Genomic DNA, 18425 nt, shown 5'->3' with positions numbered 1-18425 from the left:
GTAAGTGGTCCCCGTGGCCCTCTATTGGCCAGCCGCCACTGCCTGTACCTATTACAAAGGATCATTATAGGGTTATGCACCATTTCATAGGCCCAGCTCAAGTCGGACTCGAGCTCATTGAACTTATCTCCTGGCCTAAAGTGATTGGCCTCGAGCTAAGAATCCCTCTGGGAGGCTGCACCTTCATTTAATCAAGGAGGTTTCTGAAGTTCTGTGGAACTCTGGGTCACTGGATCCCACTTATTAGTAAGAACCTTTCTTCAGAATCAAAGATGAAACCAGAACATGTATTTTTGTCTCTCAGGTATAAGGACTACAGAGAGCCGCCTTGGTCAAACACGCCATATGAGATCTCAAAGGAGTTCTGGGCCGTGCTGGCTGTCCGACTGGCTTTTGTCATTGTTTTCCAGGTAAGATAAATCATGCAGGAAAGTAGGAAATAGATAACCAAAACTGCATTTTTAGAAATTGTATTTAACTCTCACATACTTTATTACATATTTCATTCTATTTGGCATGTAAATAGTTTCCTCTAAGAAGCCTCCTCACTTCTGCAACCAGCATTAAGGGAATTGAGACCTCCATTGTGATGATAAAATGTTGGTCTCATGAAAATTAAAATGTTTAAGAATTAACACCAATTTACAGTATATTAGCTCCAGAGGCCGATGGCAGCATCACAGCAGACAGGGAAGACACACTTACAACAAATAAAAGATATTTAAGTGTAATAATAGGTTGATGAATAGATACACGGTGGAAATCATTACCTTTATAACAGGAATGCAAGAGCACTGCATTCATATAGAGCTTTTATATAAGTGCAATCATATTTATATTTGCTGGAATATGAAATGAAAGGATGATGGGAAATGTTAAGAAGAAAACACAAATAAATGAATTTGAATCTATTAATATTTGGTTCTAAATGTATAAATGTGCCAGTTAGAAACTCATATCTGTTTCTATATAGGTCTGGAAGAATCTGATTGTAAAATCATGTGAATCAACTTTCCTGTGACTTTAACAGGGCTCATGTTTCCATAATCAATTAGAGAAAATGATTGCGACACAATTCTCTTGCATTCGTTTCCACCAGAACGTTGTGATGCTCATGAGCGACATTGTGGACTGGCTGATTCCAGACATCCCGAAAGACATCAGCCTCCAAATCCACAAGGAGAAGATTCTCCTGGTGGACCTCTTCCTGAAAGAGGAGCAGGGCAAGGCCCGTAACCTTGAGAGCAGGGCCTGGACAGAGGGTAAGGAGAACTGCAGAAGGAGCAGCAACAACAACAACAACAACAACAGCAGCAGCAGCAGCACGGTCGCCCAGCCGCGCTCGGGTCTGCTCGCCAACAGCACCAATAGCCTCTAACGCGAGCGGCAAAGGACTCTTCCTTCAGTGGAGCAGTTCTCCGTGAGCGAGTCCAGCCAGCAGCCCACTAGCTCAGGCACCCAAACTGTGTTTTATGTCCTTGTTCAGAACATTCCAACAACTGGGGAGAGCAGCTGGCTGATGAGGTGCGAGGGAAGGTCAATGTTTTGGGGCCAAATATGTCGCAATGTGCACGGAGAGTAAAAAAAAAAAGATAAATGGTAAAGTGGTGTAGCAAAAATCAATAAAAAGACGTGTTGTATCAACATACGGAGGAGGCTTGGTCAGAGTTAGTTGAGGGCCATTATTTGACGCTGTGGGAACGAGACTGGACTGGCTCATTTTTGTACTTTGATATATCAACTGCACCCAAAAGAATGCGTGTCTCTATTCAAAAACATGGTTATCATTACAGAACTGAGCACGTTTACGGAACGAGAAGCAGTTTATCAACTCTTAACACACATTAGGACGTGACCTTGCTACATATTTGGCTCCACGGTGTATTTTTAGCTAGCATTGAAAAAGAAAAGACTTGTTTTACTCTCCAGAAATGTTTCCAAGTATTTTGAATTTGAATTGCTATGACGCGGCTTACGGCGCATCATCTTGTACTGTGAGTGAAGCAATGACGCATCCTCTCCTGCTTAATACAATGTGGAGGGGAGCTTCCATGTATACTCTGAATAAATATTGTATTTCTACAGCATCTTGACTCAGGACAGTATGATTCTGTGCTTCAAACATTTATGTTGGCCGACCACAAATAGACACATGAACCACTGGATGGACTATTAACGGTGGCTAAAGCTCTCGAGAAGGATGTAGGCAGAGAGAGGTTTACAAAGTACTTGATACCACACGTATACTTGAACACGCAGTGAGTAAAGAACAACAAAGCGCTTTATACACCATGTATGCACCCATTTTGTTGCCGTTTTTTTTAAAAATACGTTACGACAAATGTAATTCTTCCATACTTATGTTACTTTGTTAACGTACATATTTTTCCTCACCTCAAAACAGAGAAAGTGAATGACAGCCAGGCGGTGAAAGAAGACACACACACACACACACACACACACACCACTTAAAAAACACTGTATAGATAAGATCTGATACGGTGTTTTGACATCCTCTGCTAGTCACTGTCTCGTCTCGCTGACATCCTTTTTCCTCTCTCCGCTCACTGTGACACATTTTTAAACACGCGATATGTCATCTTTTCAAAAGAGTGAGGAGTCTCTATTAATACACAATCTTGGTCTTAATTGATTTTTAGTAGTATGGCAAAAAATAAATACTGTGAATGGGATTTTTTTTGCACGATACGTTAAATAAACAGTTTTCCTGATGCAGAAAAGATATTCTATTATTGTTCCCACTTCCTGATGTACTGACACCATTCACAAGATAAACAAACACTCACAGTTGTTTATTAAAAAGCACCTTTTTTTCAACTTTCCTCAAGTCAGAGTCAAGGTCAATAAATGTGTTCATCCTCACGAATGTACTATACATGTAATATACACATTATTATTTTATTCACTCATTGTGTTCAAATCAGACAACACCAAGACGAGACGTCTAATGAACTGTGTGCCGCTTTGCACGTATAAGGTCAGGTGTAAAAGAAGCAGGAAGTATTATTATTATTATTAATAATCTATATTAATGCAAAGAATAGAGAGATGTCGATAGTTATTTATTGTATTTCGAATGCGCTCGCTCAATGGAGACAGTTTCTAACTTCCCTTTCATTTGCCTCAAGTAAACCTGAATGTAGCAGCAGACGGTTTTTCTTTTTAAACTAAATATGTGTGTTCACGATTAATGATTTAATGGAAGTTACATTCATAATTTGTACATTTATAATGTGAAATGAATTGCTTTCATTAATGAAATGTATTATTCACTGATATGATTTCCACTCTGTTACATCCAGTCCACCCTGTTATCTGAGTTTATTTTATGATAATTAAATGAAACAAACATTAAGCATGTCTTTGTGGTTACTTGCATGTTATTAATGATTAAAAACACTTCAACGTGGGATTAGAAGAAGGAAGGGAAAATATCCAGCAGTGGCCCCACCTAGTGGCCTCAAACAGGAAGTACAGTAATACTCCACTATTTATTTAACAGGGTTTCCTCAGACTGAAATAAAAAACGTCCTCATACACAAATCACATACATTATAAAAATAATGTGGACATACCTGTTTAGATACTTAAATACTCTTAATGAGAGCCTTGTGTTTTAGACAAAAGTTAGTTTTTGGTCCTTTTTACTGTTTCAACATGACAATAAAGCCTGAATACAAAGACGCTGCAGAAGTTTGGAACTGACGCAGAAAATATGATTCAACAGTTTAAAAAAACGTATCTTATCTTTTGTAAAACTTATTCAATATATGTAAATATAAATATATAGCTGTACTGGAGACATTCTTTACTGGCAATAAAACACGTACAAAACGAATAGTTAACTTAATGAAAACAAGGCGAATATAATATAAGACCATTTATATCCAAACAAATAAAGCCAGCTCAACTTTTATGTACTTTCCCAATTAGTTAACACTATATTGTCCACAGACATTCACAGACACATTACCTAGTCTTTTGTGTCTATTATTCAGCGCAGGTACACATTTACAACAGCAGGTGGCGTAGTTTTCCCATTTAGCTTGATTTAACTTGAAGCTTTTTCAACTATGAAACACATGCAGTAAGGGAGCAAGTCAAGGAGTTCTGTTTGGAGATGACAAATGACAGAAGAGTAAAACGTTTCACAACATTTCAAGACACAACTGTTCTGGATAACGGGAGAGTGACAGAGACCACTAACAAAAACAAGCACCAGATGAAATGGTAGTGCACAAGAGAATGGTGCATAAAGGACTGGTGTATACCGGCAAAAGCTATACCCTCAGTAAGAGATGCAGAGACTGTTTTGCAAAGCTCAGCGATGGTGTTTATGGGGAAATTCAGAATATCATATCCCTTCCTTCAGAAGAAGGTACAGAAATTGTTATATTGTTCAAAAAGCTTCATACACATGCCTCCTTTCCTTTATCACAAGGTTATGGGTTTGTGTCACATATCCGACTCGTTAGTGGAGCACTTTTTTCTCCAGTGTGTCCGATTCCAGTTGACAGGTTAGAGCAGAAATGCATGATTTTAAAAACAAGTGATCAGATGTACATTTGTGACTTTCCAAATTCACATGAGAGAGACTAGTCTGACTAGATTGAATCAAAGATGGTCATTCTAGTTTGCATTAATTTTTAGTTGGCTGATTAGTTTCGGCTTAGCTATGCTGGGATGTACAGATGTGGAGAAATGTGCTTGTACCTGTGCTGTCCTTGGTCACACCTTTGAAGACTGTCTGCTTCTTGAAGGGTGAAACTAAATCATAAAAAAACATAATCAATTCTCTGCTTGCTTTAGCATGTACAGCTGCATGCAATGTACATACATGAAGTCAATCTTTAACATGAATTAAGGTTTTACAGGCTTTATGTATTAATTGTGATTTCAACTTTAAACATAATTTATTGCATCAAACTTTTAATATGTATTCAGTCATATGTTTGTTTATCTAGTTGTAACTTTCATGAACTCTCACTGGCCTAAGAACATGTGTGGTCATTAACAACAGTAATTCAGCAAACTTCTATCATAAACTTTAGAAAACATAATATTGGTCACAGTATAGAAAACAATAAACAAACTCGTATTTACCTCTTGAGGATAACTGCTCGCCAGCCACTAAGTTATGAACATTATTGCTCTTGTACAATATTCACGGTTCACTCAACGTTGATAATTCTTTTCTGCATTCCTCCAATGAAACAACCGCAAAAATATATTCTTTCATAAAAAAAAGTGCTGATATGTTTCTGACTTTTACTCAATCAGATGGACGGTCAACAGCCGCTTGCCCACCGTGCCGTCTACACCCTCTCTACTGGACAATGGAGTTGGCGGGACTCTGGGACGGAGTTTACATGTTCTCCACCAAAAACATGTAGGATTAGGTTGTAATGTAATGTAATAATATAATATACATAAAATACTATTTTTTTTATTGACAAAAAGACAGTGAAGGAAAGCCCACTGACACACAGACAGTGAAGGAAAGCCCACTGACACACAGACAGCGAAGGAAAGCCCACTGACACACAAACAGTGAAGGAAAGCCCACTGACACACAGACAGTGAAGGAAAGCCCACTGACACACAGACAGTGAAGGAAAGCCCACTGACACACAGACAGTGAAGGAAAGCCCACTGACACACAGACAGTGAAGGAAAGCCCACTGACACACAGACAGTGAAGGAATGGCGCTCGTGGCTCCATTCGTGGAGATACGGGAGCGTCGGCCCCTCACGGAAGCGTCCGCTGCCGTCGTGAAAGCCGCGCCAGTGAAATATATTCTTTATATAATAATGTTAGAAACAGCCTGTTTCATTGGATTTGCTAGATAAAAGCAGGTGAATTAACGATACTTTATGCCTTTACTAACAGTAATTTATTGTGTATTGTCAAAATATGATCCCCATCAGAGGCACATTCCAGTAGGAGGGTTATCACTTCCACCAGGAGCAGTGGGACACTGGAACACTTGATTCCCCAGAGCTGTTTCAAGTTCAGGGGATGACACGGTGGAGTTGAAGCAGACAGGTGTTCACCTCCCAGCTGTCTCTGATGCTGCCTTAATGGCTCAGCTCAACGCACCATTCAAGCCGTTTCAGTTTCCTCCACGCCCTGCTGCAGATTCTGCTGTCAAACCAGACGTGAATCCAGTACGACTCCCGGGCCTCAGGCAGATCCAGGTAACCACCAAACAGACAAAGTAGTGGACGAGACTTCAGCATTAGTTAGTAGGAACTGAATTTCAATCATATTTATTTTCATTAGGAGGGTAATGGATGTGTTACAACGTTCTTTTCTCACGAGATGTGACGATATTTAATGTGTAAATGAATAGACGGTTGCATAAACATACCAGTTAGCCACATGAGTCAGTATCTGAAAGTCTGTGAAATAAGGCTTTTCCCTTCTGTAGGTCAGAATAACTTATTGTACTCTTTGTCTTTTGTCGGCCGTCTCTGCCCCTGCTGTCCTCACCGACTGCCGCTCGCACTAGACTTGTGAAGACAGGAGGGAGAGTGTTTGTGTTGGACCACAAGCGGTGGCCGGCCCCATGAAGGCAGCTATAGACAACCTGCTCAATGAACATTGGCGGTCAGTGAGTTCCAGCTACACACGTCTTGCCACTGCTTGGAAGGCAGCTATGCTAGCCACTATACCACCAATGCCCAAGAAGAGCCTTCCATAATGATATTAAAACGAGTTGAAGGAAACATGAGTTAGCGAATGTGATTGAGAATTGATACATGTACCTTCAACCATAACCAATTAGCCTGATCTGTCACTTTGTTCCTATGCTGGAATGGATTTAAAATGAGATATGGAGAAAAGTCAGTAAATCCAAGTAGCCAAAATGATTTGGTGTATGCTTCAAAAGACACTACTTTGATCATCCAAAGGACATTTTTGGCCGACCATGCAGAGCCACTTGCCAATCTCAGACCACTTTGTTTAATTAAGATATTAACCCTAAAATGTTCAATCACCACATCATGGCCCTCAACTGACACACAACAAAGCTCGTATGACTGCATTGGCTGGGAATCGAACCCAGGTCAACTGCTTGCTAGCCACTATACCACCAATGCACAAATAGAGTCTTACATGAAGACACACAAAATTGAGTGAAGGGAAATGTGAGTTGCCAATGTGATTGAGAATTGACAGATGTACCTTTACCATTAGGAGCACACCTGAATGTAGCAGCACTTCACTTTGTTTTCATCTTGTTAGTGCCGTGGAGTCTCTTTTTTTAAAGAACGACTGTGCTGTGTTGACATGCAGTCCTACTTTCTGCATGCATGTTACGTTAGCCCACGTTACATGCAACCTGATGCATGACTATGTTAGCTAGGCTTAGCTACGCATGTATGACACCATTTAAAATAAACCCTATGAATTGCCACCCCTTAAGCTCAGAGGGAAACTTGTCCCCTAATCAGCTTTGGACCATTGGAACGCTACAAGTAGCCTACCTGTGCCAGATCTGCAGGAGGTAGTGTGTACTATACATTTAGCACAAGAAAAAAGAAATGCAATTGAAAGTATGGTATTCAATAATTTGCTGTATCACTCTAACGTAAATGAATAAATATTAACATTAGATCGTCTACAGTATGTGAAAAAAAAAAAAAAATGAGGCAATGGCTATAATTTTAATTAATGTATGTGTTTGGTCCATCTCAGATCCTGCAAGTAGAACACTGGTGGTGGTGATCCAGAGCATGGGGTCATTGGAGCAGAGGGGCCCCTCGTCAGCTGAAGGTCCAGCTGCAGTGCAGCAAGTAAACCCCACCGTTGATTCCTCTTCTTGTGGACGGGACATCTATGTCCTTCAACTGGCCTCATTTATTGGATGAAGTTTCTCATTGATATACTTGATGCACATCTCCTGTGCTGATTTTAAAACAAGTATGCACTTTTAATTCATCACAAATAAAGCACGGTAAATAAACATTTGTGTGTTTATTTGGTTCTCACATTATAAGAAGGTGGCATAAATAGCTGCAGCATGAAATGATTCTCTAGATTGATGAAGCAGATATTAAAGCAGGTCCAGATGTCACTTCCTCAACAAACACCAAATCTTCATCCTGAATGTGAAATAGTGCAGGCACGTTTATAAATCTAGTTGTATTAACAACTTTTATCAAGGACTAAAGTTCTACTGGTATTTAGTCTTGTGGATCAATCGAATGGTTAGATATCATTAAAATGCACAGTTCATGTTTGGCAACATATTCATATGATATACAATAATTTGATGACAGCTTTTAAAGATGATATATTAACCAGAAAAGGTTACTTTTTCCTCAAATTACAATTTATATTGATCATCCTTAACCCCAAATAGTAAGGTAATTTACCTCTGTTTCAGGACATATACTGTGTGTATATATATATATATATATATATATATATATATATATATATATATATATATATATATATATATATGCACCAGCATTTGCAGAGGTATCTCTATTTTGCACTGTTGGCAGCTGGCTTTCGGCATCAGTGCAAACTCTGGTGCACTTGCAGGAAGAGGTGTTAGCTCTAGTTCATCTTCATCTTGGAGAGGAACAATATAGAGCATGGTTGTTCCTGCACTTGAAGAACCTCTCAGTATGGACCCAGTGTAGCCCTCAGCCTCCAGAGGAACAGCAGAGTTTTCTCCTTCCACTTCCACCTGTGAAAACACCAACAAATTAAAACAACTGATTTTGGGGATGACCCCAAATCATTATGTATTTTTCCTCTTTTGGTTGTATAAACAGGTACAATAAACATAAAAGATGTTTCAATTTAAGTACAGTAATTATTAACCTGCTGCTTTGTAAAGTAGCCGTCTGTCCTCGAGATGTGCCATCTTTGGAAAGTTGTTTTGTAGTAGACTGGACAACTACATTAACTACGTCCAAACTCAACTCATAGTTTTCATTTTGAGGGCGAATAAGCAAAACTAATAATTAATTCACTTACAAACAAGAAATGTGCTTTCAAAACCTATTTTTTAGTTTGCGTAATAAAGACACAAATCTACCTTCATACCATCTCTCCTACAGAGGACTGAGACTCACACAGACTTGTTTAGCCTCTTTTTGTTGTTGTTGTTGTTGTTGTTGTTTTGTGTCTCTTTGTAGTTGTTATGTATCTCTCTTTAGTTTTGTGTCTCTTTGTAGTTGTTATGTATCTCTCTTTAGTTGTGTGTCCCTTTGTAGTTGTTATGTATCTCTCTTTAGTTGTGTGTCCCTTTGTAGTTGTTATGTATCTCTCTTTAGTTTTGTGTCTCTTTGTAGTTGTTATGTATCTCTCTTTAGTTTTGTGTCTCTTTGTAGTTGTTATGTATTTCTCTTTAGTTGTGTGTCCCTTTGTAGTTGTTATGTATCTCTCTTTAGTTGTGTGTCTCTTTGTAGTTGTTATGTATCTCTCTTTAGTTGTGTGTCTCTTTGTAGTTGTTATGTATCTCTCTTTAGTTTTGTGTCTCTTTGTAGTTGTTATGTATCTCTCTTTAGTTTTGTGTCTCTTTGTAGTTGTTATGTATCTCTCTTTAGTTGTGTGTCCCTTTGTAGTTGTTATGTATCTCTCTTTAGTTTTGTGTCTGTTTGGGATTGTGTTGGTCTTTTGTTGATGTTGTGCTTCTCTTTGTAGTGGTTATGTCCATTTTTGTAGTTGTCATGAGTCTCTTTGTGTCTCTTTGAAGCTGTTTTGCATCACTTTAGTCTTTTGGTTGTCTGGAGCCTCTTCCTTGTGAGACCTTTTGCAGGCAAAGTCAAGGGGGACGACTGGGCCTGTAGACCCGTTCAGTAATCCATCCATGTTCAAAACCATTCATTTGAGCATCATAAATTATTGATATATGGTCAGTGTAGACTAAAACTGCTTCCAAAATATTCTGTACATTGCTCTTTGCTAATAAAGAGAGGAGCGCCAGAGTGAATCCATGTATTTTGTCAATGCGGGCGTTTGATCCCAAATCACTTTTCACATTGTAATTTGCTTCACTGGATTGAAACAGTTGTCATAAAGGAGAGTAGTACTGCAACAATAACGCAGGCTGAAGTATGAAAATATATATGCCTGGTGAGCCGGCCTCCCGCGTTGGCCCTGCTGATGCCCTGCCCCCCCTCCTCTCTACCTCCTTCTGTTTCATGGATTGGAGTTCCATTCATACATTGTCATATTCATGTAATGTGTTTATGTAACTTTGTAAATGCTGTTCATTCTGTACACATGACATCTATTGCTTCTGTCCATCCGGGGAGAGGGATCCTCCTCTGTTGCTCTCCTGAAGGTTTCTTGCCTTTTTTCCCTGTGAAAGGTTATTTTTGGGGAGTTTTTCCTTATCCGATGTGAGGTCAAAGGTCAGGGATGTCGTATGTGTACAGATTGTAAAGCCCTCTGAGGCAAATTTGTAATTTGTGATATTGGGCTATACAAAATAAACTGAATTGAATTGAAATTGAATATATACTGTATATATATATATATATATATATATATATATATATATATATATATATTTATATATATATGTGTATATATATATAAATATATATATATATATATATGTGTATATGTATATATATATATATATGTCTGTATGTATATGTATATATATATATATATATATATATATATAATCAGTTTGTAGTTTTGGAAGACTTTTGTTTTGAAGGATGAAAACTAATCTTCCGGATCAGGAGGGCGATGAATACATCTTTCCGGTGCGCTGTTTGCTAGATCTAACTCTCGGAGCCCTCCAGCGTGAGTTCCCTGAACGTCTCATGAGTGTCTCTGGAACCTGTCGTACAGTTAGCTTAGCCTGCTAACTGTAGGATAGCAACTGATAAGGGGTGAGAAGCTCACCGTGCTAGCATCGTATGAGTTACCCATAAGGCATCTGTGTGTACTGAGCAGCTCCTGAGAGGACGAGACATGTTTATTTCATGATAAAATGGCTGCAGTGCAAACGCTGAGAGATTTGGTGACTCTGAGACAAAGTGCGGCTGCTGAGGAGATATTCGAGCTGTTAAAGAGAACCTCAGCAGAGAACCGACATCTTTGTTATTCGACAGAGGAGAACAACGGACACCACAATCTACAGCTGACCGCCTCCGTCGTTTCACTTGGACCAGGTTTGTACAACAGTTGTTGTTGTTGCTCACATTTATTACAGAGATATTAGGATGTATCATTGTTGTTCACATTTATTACAGAAATATAATGATGTATTATTGTTGCCCACATTTATTACAGAGATATTAGGATGTATCATTGTTGCCCACATTTATTACAGAGATATTAGGATGTATTATTGTTGCTCACATTTATTACAGAGATATTAGGATGTATCATTGTTGCCCACATTTATTACAGAGATAATGATGTATCATTGTTGCTCACATTTATTACAGAGATATTAGGATGTATTATTGTTGCACACATTTATTACAGAGATATGATGTATTATTGTTGCACACATTTATTACAGAGATATAATGATGTATTATTGTTGCACACATTTATTAGAGATATTAGGATGTATTATTGTTGCACACATTTATTAGAGATATTAGGATGTATTATTGTTGCACACATTTATTACAGAGATATTAGGATGTATTATTGTTGCACACATTTATTACAGAGATAATGATGTATCATTGTTGCTCACATTTATTAGAGATATTAGGATGTATCATTGTTGCACACATTTATTAGAGATATTAGGATGTATTATTGTTGCACACATTTATTTCAGAGATTGCTATCTCGGTAGAAACATTATTTTCACAATATTTACTACTGGAAAAATCTTCGTCTCCATTAATTGTGTTTTTTTATTTACGTTTAAATATACATAATATATAATATGTCATTTCAGAAACATGTGAAGAACCGTAGCTTGTTCTTCTGTAATGCTCAGTGGTCTTCTGTCACCCCTGCTAAATGATGACCCATCCTGCCTTTGTGAGAGACAACTTCACTTATATGTACGGGCATTTCTCTTGCTCCTCCATCACTCTTTGTTTCCCGCTAGTGTAAGCATGGATCAAAACTGTCTGCCTGGTAGAGCTTTTGGAAGAATTCAGCCAACAACTTCTCTCGTTCTGGTAGATTTATTTCTCTGATCACAAGCAATGTACAAGTGCTGAGATTGCCATGCCAGAGGACTCACAACAACTCTCCTCTAGAACCGGAAGCCCGGCCCTTACATACACAGATTTCGTCACAGGTTTGTGTGCATCATCCTAACTTCTAATTGGTGCTGAACTATCAAGGAGGGGGGTAATTCCATCTCACAGGACTGAGCCCTGCAAGGCCAGGCCACTTTGTAATGAGACTAGTAGATGACATATGGGTTTGTTGTGATCCAAGGCGCTATCAATTACCGAGAAGCAGACATTCCGAGACACAAATTTCACCTTCTATGTGTTATTCTGAACTTGAGTAACCTGACAAAAGCATAACATTATAACAATATATAAGCATTTATATTATCACTAGTCGATGCAACTGTACCGTACCAGATAATCCACATCTGGCAGGGCCTGCTGTTTGAGGGTCGACCCCCAGTCTTCCAGGAGCGACGTTGATACTATAACCAATAATAATAATCTTCTAATTGCAAAAAAAATTTGAAGACGACAAAATGTTTTAATGCAAGTGATTTCTCCACAAACACCAATGTTTCTAGAGCCTTCACCATCCCATGAATAAGGAATACATTTAATTATTGTGCACTTGTTGACTAACTTAGCTCCACCAGACTTATCTGCTTATTGACACGCATGTACAAGTTACAAAACAAATCTGAAAATACAGTTGATTGGTGACCAAAGTTCTCTGTCCTCCCTTCCTTTGCTGTTACTGTGAAGAGATGGAGGCTGCTGGTAGAGAGGTGGGCTCAGCCTCAGGGCTAATGAGAATATGGCAGGTTTTGGCTTGCAGCTTCTTTCACTATTAGCATAACAAGATGTTGTAATTTCTTGATTCTTGTTGTTCTGAGTTTGTACTCATGGTTGAATGCACTTATTGTCGCTTTGTGAGTGTCTGTGGGTGAAGATGAATGAGGAGCACCTGACATGAGCGTGCACAGCTAAAGACAAAAGGACCAGACATTGTTATGATTTCTACTGCAAAGTACAGTTTATAAACTATGTAAACTTCTTTGTGAGGTTCATTAATGATATGAACTATTGCAACTGTTTGTTGACATTAATGATCTAATTAGTTGATTCTGTATTATTAATCCTCCTTTTTTTCTCTCTCCAGAAGTCCATCAGCTGATCGTCGGTGAGCAGCCGGAGTGGAGGACCACCCTGGACCAGGAGGACCCAGATCCCCCACACATTAAAGAGGAACGGGAGGAATTCAGGTGCGGCCATGAAAAAGAGCAGCTTCATGGACTGGAGGAAGATGATGTCAACAAGTTCCCATTCAATGCTGTCTCTGTGAAGAGTGACGATGAGGAAGGGAACTCCCAGTCCTCACGGCTTCCCCAAATGCAGACGGGTCGACCAATTAAAAGAGAAGCTGATGAGAACTGTGGAGGACCAGCCAGGAGGCTGAGGGCGTTGGTGAAGCAGCGACTCACTGCAGCTGTTGAAGACATTTTCGGGATGTTTGAAACAACGTTAGCACAGTACGAGAGAGAGATCGAAGGACTACAAAAGCTGCTGGAAGGGTCCGTGAAGATTGATGAGGAAGTGAACACATCAGGTTTGTAAAAGGTTTTCAAAAAGTCACCTATTTGGTCATTCATGACGTCATTGTAAATTATCAAGTGTCGTATTTCAGTTGAATCACACCATTATGACTAGATGGTGAAGAATTGTATACCATCAAGTGTTTAGCTCTAAGATGGAGTTGTATCAATGGAGGCAATTCTTTTCCTAAGCGCGCCCTCCAAGGAGGTTTCTATGTGACCACTGCAACCGTGTCTTTGACAAATTGAGGCTCCCAAACAGTTAAACATCACTCTTGCATACGTTTCAAGGGAAATTGATTTTCTCTCGTATTACGGTTGCAGGTTTTAACAAGGCAGCGACCTCTGGTTCTGAACAGCGAAATCACCGTGAAAGTGTCTTAAACTTGCATTCTCTCTAATGTCCATCAGGGGTGACTCCTCTGGTGGGCAGTATATCGACATAGAGCTGGTGAAACTCATTGCTGAATGCACCAATGCTATGTCACTAGCTCGTGGTGGGTCTCCCAACACTTCAGTTGGTGATATTTCTATATTTATTTGGAGCATGAATTTATTTCTTGCGTGCCTTACGCAAGAGATAACTGACACAACTGAGTGAGGAATCTAAAAGTCGCCATTGATGGTGATATTTCAGAAGACATGAAGTTCTTTGGATCGAATTCTCAAAGGATGCTTGCTTCAGGCTCGGCCCGAGTGTATTTCAATCAATGAGCAGATGATCTGATTTACAGGAGCCTGTCCATCTCGACAGTATGTGCCACTAAAGTCCAATCCAGTTGGCATGGAGACCGTTGTGCTGGACTTTGATGTCTATCAAGGTGCAAATTAGCCGATACATTTTCCCAACACTTAAGTACATGCGCAACTATCCTGTGAACTGACGTCTGGTTCAAATTAACGAGATGGTTTGAGCACGGATCAGCCTTTGAGAAACCGGGATAGCCTGATTCCAACCATCAAAATGTATAAAATGACGTGTTTCCGCTTCCATCAGTTTGACAAGGAATTCATTATAATATAGGATTTAGATATACAGCATCTCTTTTTTCCAGATTAAATCCAGACTTGTTACATCATCAACGTTTAAATCAAGCTAACTTAGTGACCCACACATGGAGAACAGGTCTTGTCTGTTCTCGAAAATGTATTTTTCTCTAGTTTTCGTGAGCAGAGAATTTACAACCCTCGACTTAATCACTGTTTTTAGCTGTTTGACAAGCGAATGTTGTGTCATCAAGAACATCTGGGCCATGCTTTTCCATCCTGAGATTTTCCAGTTATTAAAAGTCGTCTTTAAGTTTGGTATATGATAATTACTCAGTCGACACTGAACAATTTTCTTGTCCTTCATGTTAGATGATCCACAGCTGTTACTGGTTAAAGAAGAGGGATTGTCTGAACAACACAAGTGGAGGAGCAGTCTGGACCAGGAGGATCCAGAGCCCCAACACATTAAAGAGGGACAGGATGAACTCTGGAGCAGTCGTGAAGAAGAGCAGCCTCAAGGACTGGAGGAAGCTCAGTCCTCACACCTTCATCGAAGACAGACTGATCAACAGATGAACAGAGAAGCTTTTGAGGACTGTGGAGGACCAGAACCAGCCAGGATATTTGTTCTAGCTTGTGATTCATATCAAGGAAGTAATGAAAAGACCCATTCTTCTGGTCAGGACAATGGAAACAATTATTCACAAGAGATGAGTCCACCTCAGTCAGCTTTGGTTTCTCTGACCCACAATGAGGTCTCTGTGAGCTGTGACGGTTCTAATCCAGTGGGGGAAACGGTTAACAGCATACAAAACGCAGGAGGGAAACCACTTAGTTGCTCCATTTGTGCAAAAGGTTTCAGTCAAAAATCCGATTTGAAGAGACACTTAAGATTTCACACTGGGGAGAGACCGTTCAGTTGTGTCTTCTGTGGCAAGCACTTCACTGAAAAGGCAGATTTGAAGAGACACACAAGAGTTCACACAGGGGAGAAACCCTTCAGCTGTCCCATCTGTGGAAAAGGGTTCAGCGAAAAGACAGATCTGACGAGGCACGTCAGAGTCCACACAGGAGAGAAACCATTTAGCTGCTCAGTTTGTGGCAAAATATTCAGTCAGAATGAAAACCTGCGGCGACATGAGAGGATTCACACGGGGGAAAAACCCTTCTGCTGTCCAGTTTGTACGAAGACATTTACCCACAGAGGGGCGCTGGTGGTTCACATGAGAATTCACACGGGAGAGAAACCATTTGGCTGCTCCCTCTGTGGAAAAAGATACAATGAAACAGGGAATCTGAAGAAGCACATGAGGGTCCACGCGGCAGAGAAGCCTCTCAGTTGCGGCGTTTGTGGGAGGAGATTCAATTATCCGTCTCAGGTCAAAAAACACAAGTGCTCTGGTGAGAGCAGCGAAACCTCAGCCCATCATTCATGAGGGGGAACGGTCAGTGCTGTGATCCGGGATGTAGCTGCAGCTGAAAGCTGCTCACAGCTTGTGTTGATGTCGATAATGGTACATTCCTAAATAGTGGCCAGGGCCTTTACTGGCTCAACTGCAACGAGAACTGGGCCTTTATTTAACAGCTTATATTGGTGACTAGTCGACCAGTCGATTAAACCTTGCTAGTCGGCACCAGAAATACTAGTCAGTTAAGCATATTATCAAAATGATTATTCCTTTATTGATGTACACATTGAAATGACATATTGACACTCACCGTCTCAGCTGGGCTTGTGTCGGCTCTCCGCTCTTATCTGAATGCATCGGCTCCATCTACTGGAGACATTCTGATTTCAGGAGCATTTAAATGACGATTCTGTTAATGAAAAATTGTCTCTTAAAATATACACTATTTTTCAGACAATGTTTAACTACATACATTAAATTGTTGAATAGTTGACTTGTATTGCCTGCTGACTCCTCACTCACTACTCTGAACCTGTCCTTGACCAGTAGGGGCTGCTAGTTATAAGACATCTTCTTTAGAAATATCAAAGTTCAAAAACTGAACTTATTAGGGGGGTTCTGGGGCATGCCGCGCCAGAAAATGAGATTTCCCTGATCCCAATATGTACATTTTAAGATGTTTGAAGCACAAAATCATGTCAGCGGGCAGTAACACATGAGGAGCAGGTTACAGGTTGCAGTGAATGAGCCACACCTCAGAATGGTCACAAAGTGTTCAAGTAAAAGCAAAGTCACACTGCTGTTGTCTCACGTTGTATTCCCTGGCTGTCCCTTTCTCTGTGACTCCTCACATGTCTGTCCTCCAACATGTATAACGTATATAAAAAATAATTAACTGAAATGATATACACCTTCTTTCTTTCACATTTGTGTTTAGAGTTTGCAACATTCTTGTTTATTTGAAATTACAGGTATCACTGTATAAACCAAACAACATAAATAGGTCTGTGGTAAAGACATAAGTTTAAATTGGGTTGAAAACATACGCGTCGTATGTTTTCAAAGTAGGTTGTATTTAAATTAATAAATGTTACACGACTTATAAGCAACTGGAATCACTTCCTGACTTTAGACACAGGAAACAGTGACACCACTTGACTTCAGAGATAACATAGCAGATCGTAACGAGACTAGGCACGTCTCTATTACTAATTAGACTGCTGTTTTAAAGCTTCTAAAATAAATTGTTACGAAGGTCTCTTGAGGATGGGGACACGGTTCCTGTCTAGTGTTTGCCGAAAATATCTCATTGTATAGCGTGTACTATTATATGCAGATAAAAGTTTGTGATATTGGGCTATACAAAATAAACTGAATTGAATTGAATTAAAAAGTCATACAAATGTAAGAGTCTAGTCTAGTACGTCTGCCTAAAAGTCTGAGGTGAAAGGATCAAATCTAGCTCCTCCCCTCTCAACCAAAGTCGTCTCCTCAGTAGTGTGGACAACAACAACAACAAACCTGAAATCAAACTTGCATATTGTGAACTTCTGGACTAGTGATACCACTGATAACTGTTAATTGTTTTTCTTCCTATTTAATACATTTGTTTATTCATTTAAAAATATTTTTAAAAGTTTCATTATGTACAAAAAAACAAGGTATGCCACCTGTCATTACAGCAGCACCATCGGTTCCAAGGCCAAAGATCAAGCGTGTGCCCTGCTGCAACTATTGAATCTGCTTTCCCATCCGTCAAGCAAATCAGATCCAGGAATTGGCAGACCTTCCCCTCATTGTCCATGTATCTAAACATGTCCATATGATATATTGTATACATTTCAATTATCTGTATATTGAAAGGTCAATGCAATGTGAGTAAATTTGAGTAGACCTACTTCATGAATGTCTAGCTGTCTGGTGACAGAGACATCTGTGGTCTTATCAATCTTGTGACTGAGAAATATCCCTCAATATTGGCTCCTCGACAACAGCGGACAGAATTCCCATTATTTCATCAATTATTCGATATGACCTATAGTTGGTGCTTTTGCCAACCTAAAGAAAAGTTGGAAAAGTTAACATTTAAAGACGCTCGACAATTAAATGCAGTATATGAAGAACAATCTAATTTATTGTCAATACTACACTATTATACCACTATGATACCACTGATAACATTATGATACCACTATGATACCACTGCTAATACTAGGATACCACTATACCAGTGATAACACTATGATAACACTATAATACCAGTGATAACACTATGATA

General features: G+C 39.4%; 2 protein-coding genes across 4 annotated transcripts in view; both read left to right on the top strand.

The window, feature by feature from the left end:
- LOC117731700 (anoctamin-1-like) overlaps nt 1-1591 on the top strand; it is a 30354-nt gene extending 28763 nt beyond the window's left edge. The window contains exons 24-25 of the mRNA XM_034534017.1: nt 305-410; nt 1100-1591. Coding sequence (XP_034389908.1) covers nt 305-410; nt 1100-1378 — 385 coding nt within the window. The 3' untranslated portion in view covers nt 1379-1591. The remainder of the gene's footprint in view (nt 1-304; nt 411-1099) is intronic.
- A 9190-nt stretch (nt 1592-10781) lies between these two features.
- On the top strand, nt 10782-17470 carry LOC117731714 (zinc finger protein 235-like). 3 transcript variants are annotated; one of them, XM_034534040.1, is made up of 5 exons: nt 11064-11175; nt 11925-12033; nt 12158-12275; nt 13316-13762; nt 15108-17470. In XM_034534040.1, the coding sequence occupies exons 2-5, from the start codon at nt 11959-11961 to the stop codon at nt 16172-16174; spliced, it is 1707 nt and encodes a 568-aa protein (XP_034389931.1). In that variant the 5' UTR covers nt 11064-11175; nt 11925-11958; the 3' UTR covers nt 16175-17470. The 3 variants fall into 3 exon arrangements, with proteins under 3 accessions (XP_034389932.1, XP_034389931.1, XP_034389934.1); XM_034534043.1 differs by lacking the exon at nt 11925-12033 and having other exon boundaries at nt 11082-11175; XM_034534041.1 differs by lacking the exons at nt 11925-12033; nt 12158-12275 and having other exon boundaries at nt 10782-11175; nt 15108-17460.
- The last annotated feature ends 955 nt before the right edge of the window (nt 17471-18425 follow it).

The sequence above is a fragment of the Cyclopterus lumpus genome, chromosome 6 (assembly GCF_009769545.1).
Source record: "Cyclopterus lumpus isolate fCycLum1 chromosome 6, fCycLum1.pri, whole genome shotgun sequence".
Classification (NCBI taxonomy): Eukaryota; Metazoa; Chordata; class Actinopteri; order Perciformes; family Cyclopteridae; genus Cyclopterus; species Cyclopterus lumpus.
Note: the sequence above shows the minus strand (reverse complement) of the source record. Positions and strands in the feature narration are given on the sequence as shown.